The sequence below is a fragment of the Plasmodium malariae genome (assembly GCF_900090045.1).
Source record: "Plasmodium malariae genome assembly, chromosome: 14".
NCBI classification, from domain to species: domain Eukaryota; phylum Apicomplexa; class Aconoidasida; order Haemosporida; family Plasmodiidae; genus Plasmodium; species Plasmodium malariae.
Window position 1 is genome coordinate 1,235,372 of NC_041788.1, and position 15,186 is coordinate 1,250,557.

Here is a 15,186-nt window from a genome sequence, read left to right on the forward strand (position 1 = left end):
TGTATACGTTTTATTAATCTGTCATTTATAAGGCGCAAAATATGTCTTTTTCATATTTCTACGACAGAAAGAAATTCATTATATTCATTTACTTATTTTTTTCAAGAGTTCTTATAGTTCATTTTGCATATATATATGCAATTTAAATTAAAATATTTTAAAATATTTCAAAAAAAGAAAAAAGCTATTGACAAAGAATTATATGTTGAGAACATGGTTTCCTATGGGTTATTAAGCAGTTCCTAACCGCTTAGTTTAAAACATAGAAGTATCATATGTGTACAACAGTCTGCATTTATATACATATATGAGTTTCACAAATAATTGGAAAGCGTTAATTTTCAAAAGGAATTAATGACATTAATGAGCTATAAAGAGTTGAGTTAATTTCAAATAATAAACAAGATGTATAAACATATTTAGAAATACATAAAAACATATTTAGAAATATATATAAACATATTTAGAAATACATGTAAACATATTTAGAAATACATGTAAACATATTTAGAAATACATATAAACATATTTAGAAGCATATGTAAACATACTTAGAAATACATATAAACATATTTAGAAGCATATGTAAACATACTTAGAAATACATAAAAACATATTTAGAAATACATGTAAACATATTTAGAAATACATATAAACATATTTGGAAATATATGTATACAAATTGCTAAAATGCGAAATTTTACTAATGTACAATCGAATAATAAACACATAAAAAGAACAAAAAACATACATATAAATACATAATGCATGCATAGGTACATACATATATGCATACAAACATACATGCATACACATACATACATGCATACAAACATACATGCATACACATACATACATGCATACAAACATACATGCATATGAACATTTATAAAATATACAAAAGAGGTTAAGAAAACGTGTGTCAAAATAGGCATATATCAATATGCGCACATGTCCATACTGTACTCAAATTCGTACAAGGCTAAGTTATTAATTTCTTTCAAAATGTTTTTTCATTGGTCCCCAAAAAGGCTCAGGGTTTTCTATAGTAAATAATTTAAGGTGGGTTTTATCTTTTTTATAATTCGAAATATTAATGTTATCAAATGAAGAATTTTTTTTAAAAAATTCATATGTTAATAACTTTTTCTTTAATTTTTCATCTTTAATAGTATTTATAGAATACACTTTTTTCTGTGTATTTTCATTCCCTTCTTTACAATTTTTGTTGTTTATTCCATCTAATTCATCGTTTTTTCCATCGACAGAATTAAAGCTTCTTTTTTTCGAATTAATTTTATATATAATAGCGCGGAATATATCCATAAAAACGTTGTTAGGTGCATTCGTTTTTACACTATCCGGATCCTTGTGAAAATAAGAAACTTCATAATTCAAATTGACCAATGCATTAACCAGTAATTTTCTGGAAAATGAGCATATTTTAAAATTTCTAAATAAAGCTGGCATATTATAATATAATGGTATATTTATTTCTTGTTTTAAACATCTAAAATTTATTAATATCCTATCTCTTGTTTTTATTGTATTTAAATTATACTCCTCTAAATTCTCTAATAATGATATACATGTGAGTATAAAATCAGCATTATGTAATTTTCCTATATATATAGGTCCACCTATTAGTATATCCCCTCCGCATTCTTCACATTTATTCGATATTTGTAATTTGCTACTTTTGTATTTATATCCAATTATCGTACTCTTTGCATTTTCCGTTGCTTCTCCACCATTTTCTACCTTTTCCACTTTTTCGAAATTCTGTGCATTTTCTGTATTCTCACCATTCCTAACAATTTCAACCTGTTTACAAAATTCAGTGTTCAAAAGTTTTTCCTTCTTATTTTCACTTCCATTTTCTAAAAGATCACGATTACCATTAGGAAAAGAATATTTCTTTTTATTTTTTTTCCTTCTTTTTGAGTTATTATTATTATTATTATCATTATTATCATTGTTGTTGTTATCTGTTACAGACACATTTACATCTTTTTTAGATGCTAAAGGGTTAATGTAAAAGCTAGAACAATTGGTGCACTGGTACACTAAGCCACTATCAATGCAAAGGTCCTTTGTTTGTAAAGCATCATCCAATACTTGTATCAATATACGAATATAAAAGTAAATATTGAGAGATAAAAAGGGAATAATACACTTTTTATATTTAGAAGCAATTGTTTTTATTTTATAAAATAAGACTCTTATACTGTATTCATTATTGTAGTTTACTTTTTTACTAAATATCATACTATTATACTTATAAAAGGATACGTCTGGAAACTTTCCATTCAATATCCTCATATCTGTATTTGTTATTAAAATAAAAAAATTACTTCTACCATATTTTAAGCAACTTTCAAGATATTCTATTGATGATCCATATGGATCTATATCTATTATATCGAATATATATTTTTCCATTAATTTGCTTTTTTTAATTAAATCATCAAGAGTGCTTTCACTAATATTTTCCTTTCCATAATGGTTTTGTATTCCTTCATTATGCATCCCTTCGTTATGCATCCTTTCGTTGTGTACCTTTCTGTTTTGTTCTCCATTTTGAGCTTCTACATCTACTGATTCCACATCTTGGTGCACATCGTCCCCCTCAACAGTTTTATGCTCGTTCAATTCTTTTTTTGCTGATTCATTTCCACTAATAGCATCATCCCTATCACTACAATGCGTCAAGCTATTATAGTTGGTTTCGTCATACTGGTCCGATTCATCTTCTATTAAATCTATTTTAGTATTAACATCATCGTTATTTGAAAATGCGGTGGAGTCACTATCTTGTATGTCTTCTTTACTCTCATTATTATTGCTTTTTACTCTGTTGTAATATGTTAAAAATTTTAAAAATTTTAACGCTTGTTTGAAATAACTATTATAATTAATTATGTTATTAATATAAGTGAAACCTATATCCAATTTCTTATTGTTCCTTTTCTTTGTATATATATTATCAATGTTTAATATATTCATAACACTATTAGCATCGTTGCATAGAATTGTGTATTTATCTTTATTTATGTTATTTCTTTTAAAATTTCTTCTTATTTGCTTACAAGCATATTTGTCAATATCGTTTGTTATTATATGATTTATCGTTTCCCTTAATTCTTTCACATATCTTATGCTTCTTATTCCGCTTGCACTTAACAATTCAATAACATTAAATCCTCTGAATAGTGTTTTTCCATTGTCCTTATTTTTATTTTTTAAATAGATTTCCAATGCTTTTATTAAAATTATACTCATATCCCGATTATATACTTGTGCCTTATTATAAAAAAGGTGTTTATTCTTGTTTTTTATTTTCACACTGCCTTCAAATATATATTTATTATCTTCATTGTAGTATGCCCCTCCTACTTCTCCTTCCTCGAATTTATTTTCCGTCTCATTCTTTTTATTGCTTCCATTACCTTTTCTGTAAAATATTTTTTTATTTTCTTCTATAAACTTTCTTTTTCGCTTCTCATTTTTTCCTCTTTCATTACCAATCCCTATCATTTTTTATCTGTGCTAAATTTTTTTTTTTTTTTTTTTTTCAGTAAAAATTTACGTAAAATGTGTGCTATAAATATGAGCTATCTATGCACAACAACGAAAATAACTCCGTAGTTACGTACAACATATATACATGAGTATATGTATAAAGCAAACACACTATATAATAAATGTATTGTAGAGTCGTACTGTAATAATGTTCTATACATACGTACTATAAATATATATATTTTGTATGTGCAAGTATTAAACACTTAAATTATAAACACGAACTATAAATATGAACTTATGTGTGTCGTACTGTAAATATGTGTTTCAAATACGTACTAAAAATACGCATTTCAGATGCGTACCATAAATAAGTGTTTTAAATACGTAATATAAATTTGCATTATAAATATGGAGGATGTATATATTTTGAAAAAATGCATGTGTTTTAAAGGTACATATGTGTTATATATATGTATATAACATTATGTTAATTAATTTTGGGGAAAAGCATTTTGTTCCTCAATACCTACTACACCTTTGCTTTTAAGAGAAAAAAAACAAAAAATATACATATATATATATATAATATGAAATAAGTATTAAGATAACATTGTATAAAAAGTACTCAAAATATTGGCTAAATTTTTAGATGGGTGAAACGCATACATATATATATATGTATGTATATATATATATATATATATATATAATAATTATTATTAATTCACATATTATAATACTTTTAATTTCTTACAAGGGAAATAATAATATTGGCTTTTTTTTTATTTTTTTTAAATGTTCATATAAATGAACACTGTTTAAAAATATGGTAAAATTTAATTATTCTTTCATTTTTTTAAATATATCAATATGTATTTTTAATGAGATGTTACTTTATTGTGGTCATTTTTTTTTTTGTTTTGTCGCATCTTAATCTTTTTATATTAAGTTATTTTTCCCTTGGTACTTTTTATGCCGTTATTTTTATTGTTTCTCATTATCATTTTTTTATAATTTTTCCTCGATAATTTTTCTTCTTGTGTTTATTTTAAGATAATACTTGATGTAAAATTTCTGTTATTTATGTTAAATATAGCTTTATTTTTAAATATTATATTTTTTGCTAATTTGTGATAGCTTTTTAATAATATTTTTTTTGAGTGTTATTTTTAATATTTTATAGATGTATATATATATATTATATATTTTTTTTTAACGTTTTAATATTACTCTTGCTTTTTTATTATATATATAGTTTTATTTTTATTTTAATTTCAATATATACATATATATATATATTATATATATGTATATATAATTTTCAATTATTTTTATAATTACAGTTGTTTTTTATTTCCAAATAAAAATTATTTGTGTTTACATACAAACTAAATTATAAAAATAATTTGCAACGTTTTATGAAGACCATAAATAGTAAGTATACAACGAAAAGGAATATGAAAAAAAAAAGAAATTTTACATTAAATATTGTTTCCCCATTAATAAAATATACGCCAAGAAATAATTTTTTAAATCCATTCTTTTGAATTTATTCAGGAAATAAATACAAAATAAATGCATCAAAATATAATAAAAAAGGTATTATTATCGTATACTATATTTGAGTAAAAAAGTAATAAGCAAAGTAATATTAAAAAAAAAAAAAGAAATATATATGTAAAAAAAAAAAAGAAAACGGAACTCCCCCCTTTATATATTGCACCTGTCAATATTTAGGGTAAAAAACCCGAAGGTATTTTTTATAAAAATTGTATTATGCCCTTTAATTCAACCGCATATATATATATATATATTATATTAAAAGAAAGTCTCGTATTATATATATATAATTAAAGAACATGCTGAAAATTTTAAATGTATTATTATACTATAAGTCATTATATCTTTTTATTACAACAAAAATATGAAAAATATTGCAATTGTAAATATATGTATATATTAATGTATATACAGTTTACATGTATACATGTAGGCTTATATTTGCAAAAAGAGGGTGTTACTTCTGGATTTTTCATTGTACGCATGTACAAACAATATAATAATTTATTACAGTACAAAATTTTCAAATTTTTTTTTTATTTTTTAAACAAAGTGACAAAAAATACTCTACGATGAAAACGCAAAGAAAGCTCAAAACACCAAATTTAATATACAATTGTAAAATGATGAAAAAAGTTTTAAGCAATAATAAAACAAAAAGTAGTAGTTAGATTTGTATGCATACAATGTATTATATATATATACGTGTGCATGTATAGGTGTTCACCTGTTTTTCAAGCATATAAAGAAAGATACTTCAGAAATGAGAGGTGAAACTCATTATGAATTTTATATCTAATACAATTTTGCCAATTCATAATTTTTTATTGTTTGGTATACCATAAAAGGAAGAAAAAAGAAATTAAATAATGACAAAGAAATAGTATAATAGCTTTATGTTCAAAACTGTGTGCATGCTTTTTTTTTTCTTTTTTTTAAATAAAGGAAAATATCATGTTGTGCTGTCTAACAGGATATAAACACTCTTTCCTTTTTTAAAATTAATATATATATATGTGTACATGTGCAAGGAAATTTTAACGTATTGTACACAAAAGTCATTTTTATTAATTTATTTTTATACCATATTATGTCATACTATATAACGTGTTATTTGATTAAAATAATGTAAATACTTATTTTCTAATTAATAAAGAATTATGAAAGATAGTAAGTATAACATATATTTTTCTCTTTTTAAAAAAAAAATTAACCTGATGTACTGTAAAAGCTCAATAATGTACTATTATTTTCAAGACAAAATAATTGCTTGCTATCCATACATATATATATATAGTAAGATTTAGAAATTAGTAAGAGAGGGCAATTATCTTAAAAAAAAAAAAAAAGTGTAACAATACATTTTTTTTTATGATGTTCTTAAAAGCATCTCTAATAATTATTCGGAAAATGCTTCATGCAAAATACACAAAAAAAAAAAAAATAAAAATAATAGGTATGCATTGTAAGCATAATATATATGTAAAGAAAAAAAAAAATTATAATATATAAAAAAGTTAAGAAAAGCGCTTTATGGTGATTCTAGATTAAATATTATAACACTTAAAGTCAATTCATGCTTTTTTTTTCACTGATAAAATGAAAATATAAAAAAAAAAAAAAAATACCAAAAGGATAAAAGAGTAAATCATTAAAAGGAAAAAAATTATAATTTTCTGGGATACATATAATTAAAGGAGCATAAGTAGTTTTCTTTTGTGAAAATAATAAAGAATTTTATATAAAGTTATTAAAAGAAAAAGTGCTAAATGGCCTTTTTTTTTCTTTTTTTCTTTTTTTAAATATATTTTAATTAAACACACCTTAAGTATATTTAAATGACTGTATATTTTTTGTATACGTACACATATACATAAGTACATATGTAGATATATATATATATATATATATATGTAAGTATACAGGTGTGTACAAGTACGCATATTTATATGCGCTCGCTCATAATGGTTTTTGTGTGTAAATATTTATTTCACCGTAATGAGATGATTTCAATTTTCTATTTAAATCGAAAATATCCTAATTTCATTTTTTATAAAATTTAGAAAAGCACGAAAAAGAAAAAAAAAAAAAATTTTATTAAGCAAAAAAAAATAAAAAATAATAATAATAAAATTTAGAATGGAAAATACGGTTAAAAAAAAACCAAATGAAAAAAAAGGAAAGAAAAATACAAACGACATTAAAGAGAGAATTTTAAGTGGACGACCTGTTTTATGCTTTGATGAAGAAATTGAATTTGATAAGTGCTGCTCTATTAACACGGATATCGTTGATAATACAGTAGAAAATGGGAAAAAAAAAAAATTAAGTAAAGATAATAGTAAAAATGTTTCTCTAGAGGTCACCGAAACCCTCCCCAAAAAAAAAACTCAAAAAAAAATAGAAAAAGGAAGAACAGACCATCATATACAGAAAAACGCAAGGGATAAGGATAAAACGAAAAAAACAAATAGAATAGAAAGTTCCAATGCAAACTTTAAGGACAGTAATAAAGGGGATGATGAGACAAGCATATACAAGAATGTAGACAAAGACGACGAACTTAATTCAAATAAAAATGATTTATATATTGTTTTAGATAGTTCAACAAATAGTTCAGCTAGTCCTGGAATAAATAAAAATGATAATGAATTAAAAAAAAAGAGTCTTTCAAAAATTATAAAAACACAAAGTAGTAGTAATATTCAAATAATCTCTGAAGAAGATAATGAACAGATGAATAAGTGGATAGAATTCTTGCCAACGATTAACTTGGAAATTGAAAATATACTAAATTTTCAATTACCCTGTTATAATATACTTAACAATGTTAAAAGAATTAATAAAATCAAAAGCATTGCGTATAACGAAAGTGAAAATGATGAAAAGCTGAACTCAATAGAAAAGTCCAGTCTTATGTTTAATTCTGTAAAACTTACGACCAACGAAAAGTATATTATAAGATTCCTATGTGAGGGATCATTCTATAATTTATCACAGTTAGTTGATATCCTGTATTATGTTTTAAATAATGATGAATTAATATTTGAAATGTTTCCTGTTAAAATGGTTAATTGTAATATTAATAGAACTGTAGGGTGTACAAATTTTTTAATAAACGACAGTATTTCGGAAAAAAAGGAAAAGAACAATGAAGAAAATAACGTTAGCAAGGAATGCTTAGTTAATACAGGAGAAGATAATAAAAAATGTATAACAGGGAGTATCGCTAATGATGATAGCATTAACATTCACATCAACAGTAGGAGTAATGATAACATTGACAATATCAACATTAGCAGTAATGATAACAACGACAATCATAACAGCAGCAACGACAACCATAACAGCAGCAACGACAACCATAACAGCAGCAACGACAACCATAACAGCAGCAACGACAACCATAACAGCAGCAACGACAACAATAATCATAACAATCATAGCACCAACCTTTCCCTGGACAATTTTTCGGATGAAGATTGCTACTCCGATGATGCGGAGAAGGAAAAAAAAAGTTATAACATTTCCATCAGTAAAGAAGATCTATATTCGAGTATACCAATTTTAGTAAGTCGAAAAAATTTAGGGGATAACATGAAACAAGTAAATATAAGTAAAAATGAGAATAACGAAAAAGAATGCTTATGGGTTTGGGAAAATGATAACTATGACATATTTCCATCTTATTATAAAGAAATATTTAAATATTTTAAAGAATTTCGAAGTAATATGAGCAAAATATATAAAACATTAATTAAATTAAGAAATTTTATTATAACTAAAGATCTACAAAATATTATAAAGATATATGATTATTTAAATGAATTAAAAAAGAAACAGTATTTGGAATCCGAGAAAAGGTGCAAAAGGATACTTATTGAAAAAAAAAAAATTATAAAAAGAAAAATGGAAATAAAGAAACAAGAAGAAAAAAAAAAAAAAGTTGAAGATGCCAAATACCTAGAAGAGAAAAAAACATCAAATATTGTTAAGTTAGACAGCTATATAGCACAAAATAAAATGGAAGAAAAAAAACCGAAACAACAAAATCTTATACTTTCTTGGTTAACCCTCAAAAAAAGTCACACTGCAAATCCAAATAAAAATCCCGAACAGTATTTTAAATACCCAATTGTGAATGTTCTTAATTTTAATGAAGGATTGAAGGACAAACTGTTGGAAGCCCAAAACCAGTTACCTATCTGTATGATCTCTTGCATTTGTTTACGCATCAAATTATTGTTCATATATATATATATATATATATATATATATATATATATATATATATATATATATATGTATGTATGTATGAGTGTATACTTGTATGTACGTGTATATGTGCTCTAACGTGTGCATACACCAATATAACCCATGAACTACTTCTTTTTCGTCAGTTACATGCGACAGAAGGGATGTTAACGTGTCATATCATATATTTCAGAGCAGCTCAGAAATTGGTATAATTAACAAAATGATAGCTATGTAAAAGTGAGAAAGGGGAATTTGCAGGGCAGCACGGTGACCCCATTATATATGTGCGCACAACTGCACAAGTGATTGAGCTCATAAATGTACAAGTGTACATTTGCATAATTTTGATAATTTTTATTTATTTGTATATTTCTCTTTTTACTCTTAGACAAGCAAAAATTGCTCGCTGATTATGTAAATTTGTGCGAAAGTCATAAGAGGACAGTCGTAGATTATTTCAGAGTATACGGTATACTAAAGTTGAAAATGTTTCTCTTTAACAGATATATATAAAACATATACATGCACATGGACATATACGTAAAAAAACATATGTGTAATTATTTATTCTTTTTGGGTGCATTATTAATGTTAAAATAAGTGCGGATTAACACATATTGAAAACTCGTGAATATTTATTTATCCTTTTGTGTAGTGGAAAATAAAGAATTTTTTGAAGAAATCCCATTGGTAGATAGTCTTGACGGAAGTAAAATAATTACACAAGTAAGTATTTTATAAATTTTTTTTTATCGTTTTGACTATTGTTAATAATTATTACATTTTTTTGCTCATCCTTCTTTTATTTCATTTTCTTTTCAATTTTATGAAAAAATATTTTTTTTTTTATTCCCCTTTTCCTTCAATTGAAGAATGAAAAAGGTGTAAGATCGAAACTTTGGGAAGATAATGAATTTTATATTAAGTTAAAAAATTCAGATTATATAAGGAGTTTTTTTTTTTACGACAATTCATGGACCAGACCTTATATGTCCTTGCTAGTGCATAAAATTTTGGATGTAACATTTTTTTCCAACTCACACCATATTCTTTAATAACAACGTTTTATTATCTGTATACATATACGTACACATAATTATATATACCCAATGATATGAATTCATAGAGTTTTTAAAATTATTATATGCTTTTTTTTTTTTTTTTTTTTTTGAAATGTAGGACAACATAAATGTACTTCCCTTTTATTATCATGATGATATGATGTATGAAAATGACACAAATGAAGAATATTATGAAAAATTCGAAACTATCGATTTAACAACGGAAAATGAAGAAAATGAAACCGTATGAAATGGAAAAGGAAATTAACTTGTACATACAAGTACATGTTCATTTGTGCATGTATATATATTCGCACATGTCTGCATTCTTTGCATATGTAAAAAAATAACCGACAAAATGTCAATAAACTTTTAATTATCACAGGAAAGTGATGGAAGTTCACAAGACATGTTTATCGTTCCAGATAACGAAATAAATAGAGATATCGAAATTACACCTATTACTGTACCAACTAGTCAGGACATTTATTTTTTTTCTGTCTTTAATTGGGAATGGACTTTTGAGGGAAATCTTAAACGAAATTACAACAGTATATACAGCTAAAATGGAAAAGAGAGAAAACATATACATAACAAAAGGACGAAAAATGAAAATTAAAAAGAACATGAAAATGAAGGAATAAACTGCTATTTATGTTTCTTTTTTCCTTTTATATTATAATATAGTAATTTAATTTTTTTTTTTTTTTCTCACCATTTTTTCAGTAATTGATAAAAATACATGGAAAGAGTTTAATTTGATATGTAAAGAAAACATTTACGGGTGTCAGTATATGTCGTGGGGAAGTAATTACAACTATATTTATTTTTATTATTTATTTTGATGATATTTCTTTTTCTCACGTTTATATATATATGAAATTTTTTTTTTCTCCCAATTAACAGAGGACAACAATCCGTTTAAATACCTCTCTGAAAGGAACAATCCAAAAAATACTTTGGATAAATATGATATTAAGAAATTAATAAAAGTTAGAATGTTCAAATTTATTATTTTTTTCATATTGTACTGTATATATGCCAAAGTACAATTTTTCAATATTTCATGTTATAGTACATATATAACTGCAGCATTCTTTTGTACACATATTTTCCTATTAATTTTTTTTTTTTTTTTTTTTTTTTTCGCTAAGCATTCTCATGGAAAAGTAACAAAAAAGGATGTGCTCGTTGATCAGTTTAAACTTAAGTCAGATAAACAATTATATTTTTTGCTTACTTCTTTACAGAAATATTACGCGTGTGTGTTAATTTGTTTTAATTTGCACCTACTTGTACTTATTTGTTATAGGAATGAGCACCTAACAAAAGCAGATACCGAGAGAAAGTTCAAGATTTATTTGATGTATAAGAAATGCGAAGATAATAGAAAAGTAAATAACACTGAGTGTACATATTATCACGCATTTATGTCTGCACGTGTACGGTCATGTAGCTTCAAACATATAATTTGAATGCCAGGATGTTTTTTAACTTCCGCTAATAACAGATGTGTTTCATACATAACTACTTGTGCTCTTTCTCATTCACTTTAAATTATTCGCCATTTACTGTTCACTGTTTAATGTTCTCTATTTATTATTCAATGTTTACTGTTCATTGCTTATTATTTGATATCATTCTTCCTATTCCTCCCCCTCTTCAATTTCAGAAATGGATGGCCTCAGAAGAGGGTGTAAAATTATTTAAAAACGAGGAGCTGTTAAGCAAAATATATGACATACGAAAAAGGAAATTAAATTTAATAACTCAAAAAATGGAAGAAGTAAAAAGACAAAAGAAGATGGTCAAAGAAAACTTAAAAAAAGAAGAAAAAATAAAAAAAAAAGAAAAAACAAACCAGGAAAAATTAGCAGTTGTGGAAAACCTGAAAAAGGAAGAAACAACACAGAAAAAAGATGAGCCGAATGTTCAAAAATTATTGTCAAGTAGTTCGTTGACTAGTAACAAAAGAGCCAAAAAATAAAGTGAAAAAAATTAAGGAAAAAATATTTTTAAAATGGAGAAAAACTTAAAACATGTGCGTTTACATAATACAAGCGAAACTAAAATGAAATCTTTAATTTTAAAGGGTTGGAATGGATGAAGTTTATTTTGCACTAAATACGGTTTCTTTAAATGATACTATTTAAAAAGAAAAAAAAAAAAAAAAGATATATTTTTATAATAAACTCCATTTAATTATTATATTGTAATGAATAATTGCTTAAATAGGAATATATTATCACACGGATTTTAAATTTAGAGAGCGTTCTCTCTTTCTAGTACTTGAAAATTACATTGAGATGTTATTATACCCTCACTGCTTGCACAATTCTGGAAAAATTAATACATTTTTTCGTATTAACGTGTGATTATATATACATACATATATATATATATAATTATAAATTATTTTGTATTTTTTTCTTTTTTCATTTCTGACCAGTATACTATTACTATTGTTATATATTGCTACCATTTGGGAATTTAAATTGTAAATTTTTATCTTTTTAAAATAATGTATGAAATTTTTTTTTCCTTTTTTCAATACCAAAATAAACCTAGAAAAAATTTAAACTTCTTTATATTGTAATGTTACAAGCATCATAAATTTATGATGGTGCTTTCGGAATTTACATGTACAAATGATATCACATATGTATATACGAACATACTATATATATACATATATATATAAGTACACACATCTGGATATGTCATGATTCTCTTTCTTGCACTTTTAAAAATACATTTAGGAGACTAATTTTCTTTAGTCCCTTCAAATATTCACGTTTACGTAGAATTTTATGGAACTTATCTTACATTGCAGCTCTATAAATTTTGGTACATACAAAACATATGTAGTAATTTTTGCAGAAACATTAAAATATATTTGATGTAATAATAGCTTTCTATTTTTTTTTACTTTTTTTTTTTTTTTATTCATTAAATAATGGAAAAAAATATATTGAAGAAGTATAAGAGTTTCTTTAATTTTGTCAGTAATGTAAAAAGCCAAACGGATAAGGAAAAGAACATTCAGTTCAGTCAAAATTTGTATTTGAAGAATATATCAAAGAGTAATTATAATGTTAAAAATAATACCGATCAAATATACGACAATAAACTTTTCTTAAAATATTGGGTACGGAAAAAAAGACCAGGAGCTAGAAATTGAAAATAGACCAAAAAATCGATATAAAAACTCCTTTTTATAAATTTGATATGCTCTTTAAAAAAAATAGAAAAGAAAAGAAATGATAACAAAAGATAAGATAAGGAAAGAAATTAAGAAAAAAACCTAAAACATGCACATAGTATATTTCAAGTAGTTATTTATTAGTTAAGTAACATTATGGTACAACTTCGTAGTATTACTCATATAAGTAATTTTTTTTTTGATATATAAAATTATTCATGTATCAAATTATAATTACGTGGATTAACCAAAAAAAAAAAAAAGAAAAAAAATAAATTCTGATCACGTTTAATCCTTAATAGGAATATATATACTACATAAAATTTAATAACTTTCTAAATCTTTTTGTAATTCGTTTTTTACTCGAAATTTTCCTTTTTTTCCCATAATTTTACATACATTCATAATGCACACATAAACTACTAATCTTCCCACAAAAAAATTAAACATTTTTATATAAACCTTGAAAAACAAGCAAGCAGTTATATATGCTAAAAATGAGATACTATTTTCTTTTACGACATATATTTTTCAAAAAAATAGAAATTTTCCGCTTAACATCAGGCATTTAGGTAAAAGTTATAAAATATATGCTATATATATTCTTACTATTTCTGCTGCTTATTATTTTCCCCTTTTTTAAATGAATGGAAATACATTATAAGGAATTTATTGGGAACATTTCATTTTTTAAGTAAAACTGCGCAGAAATAAGAATAATCAAAATTTTTTAAGGATGTGCACTTAGGCTTTCACCATTCTTAAACTTTTGCATCTTTCCATATTTTGTTCTGCCAAGCTTTATTTTATTTTACATTATCTTGAATGAGCTCATTTTGTTTTATCTTATTTTATCCTACCTCATATCAACTTTTTTTTTTTTTTTTTTCGCATTTAGAGATAAAATAACAAGAAAGCGCTCTTTTTGATAAAACAAAAACAAGAGGAGATAAAAAAAAAAAAAAATAAAATAAAATAAAGAAAAATTATATCATCTTGCACATTCTTAATAGTGCAAATGGAAAATGTGGAAAAAGGCTTTTCCTAGATTAATTTTAATATAATTTTTTTTTTTTTTATAAAATGTGCAAAATACTATTCCAATATTTAAAGAAAAAAAGTGGTGTGCAAAACGTGGAAATTTTTGTGGTACATGAAATAATTCTATGAGAAATTTTTACGAAAAAAAAAAAAAAATATATTTTTAGAATTCTACAATTTCCGATATTTGAAAAAAAAAAAGTTTTAAGGTGCGTATATACATCAAAATTCCTACTTTTTTTTTCTTTTCCATTACATTTTCTTTTTTTTTTTTTTTTTTCCAATTTTTCTATTCATCTATTTTTCGTTTTTCACTTTTTTTATATTTTCATTTTAGTTTAAACTTTTCATATTTTCCTTTGAGGAACACTTGAGTGTTATTTTTTTTTATCACGAATTGCATTTTTTTATATATAAGACAGTTAAAAGAAAAGGAAAAATGAAAAAACATGTGACAAGTTTCCATTTTCCCTACTTTTTTTTAGCCTTTTTTTCCATTTATTTCTAACTTGTTAGTTCTACTGAGGTAACTTTCATTTA

The 15,186-nt window shown here is 24.2% G+C and overlaps 3 protein-coding genes across 3 annotated transcripts; 2 read left to right on the plus strand and 1 right to left on the minus strand.

Moving 5' to 3' along the window:
- Positions 1-990: 990 nt before the first annotated feature.
- Positions 991-3,537, minus strand: PmUG01_14036000 (N2,N2-dimethylguanosine tRNA methyltransferase, putative; the record flags this gene model as incomplete). Its single annotated transcript, XM_029007920.1, has 1 exon — positions 991-3,537. One exon carries the CDS (start codon positions 3,535-3,537, stop codon positions 991-993), a length of 2,547 nt encoding a protein of 848 aa, XP_028864261.1.
- A 3,687-nt stretch (positions 3,538-7,224) lies between these two features.
- PmUG01_14036100 (conserved Plasmodium protein, unknown function) lies at positions 7,225-12,390 on the plus strand (the record flags this gene model as incomplete). The annotated part of the gene is made up of 12 exons (XM_029007921.1): positions 7,225-9,292; positions 9,486-9,548; positions 9,731-9,811; positions 9,998-10,068; positions 10,215-10,361; positions 10,522-10,647; positions 10,789-10,954; positions 11,130-11,210; positions 11,310-11,395; positions 11,558-11,613; positions 11,716-11,797; positions 12,076-12,390. The coding sequence occupies 12 exons, from the start codon at positions 7,225-7,227 to the stop codon at positions 12,388-12,390; spliced, it is 3,342 nt and encodes a 1,113-aa protein (XP_028864262.1).
- Positions 12,391-13,359: 969 nt separating this feature from the next.
- Positions 13,360-13,584, plus strand: PmUG01_14036200 (conserved Plasmodium protein, unknown function; the record flags this gene model as incomplete). The annotated part of the gene is made up of 1 exon (XM_029007923.1): positions 13,360-13,584. One exon carries the CDS (start codon positions 13,360-13,362, stop codon positions 13,582-13,584), a length of 225 nt encoding a protein of 74 aa, XP_028864263.1.
- Between the last annotated feature and the right edge of the window lie 1,602 nt (positions 13,585-15,186).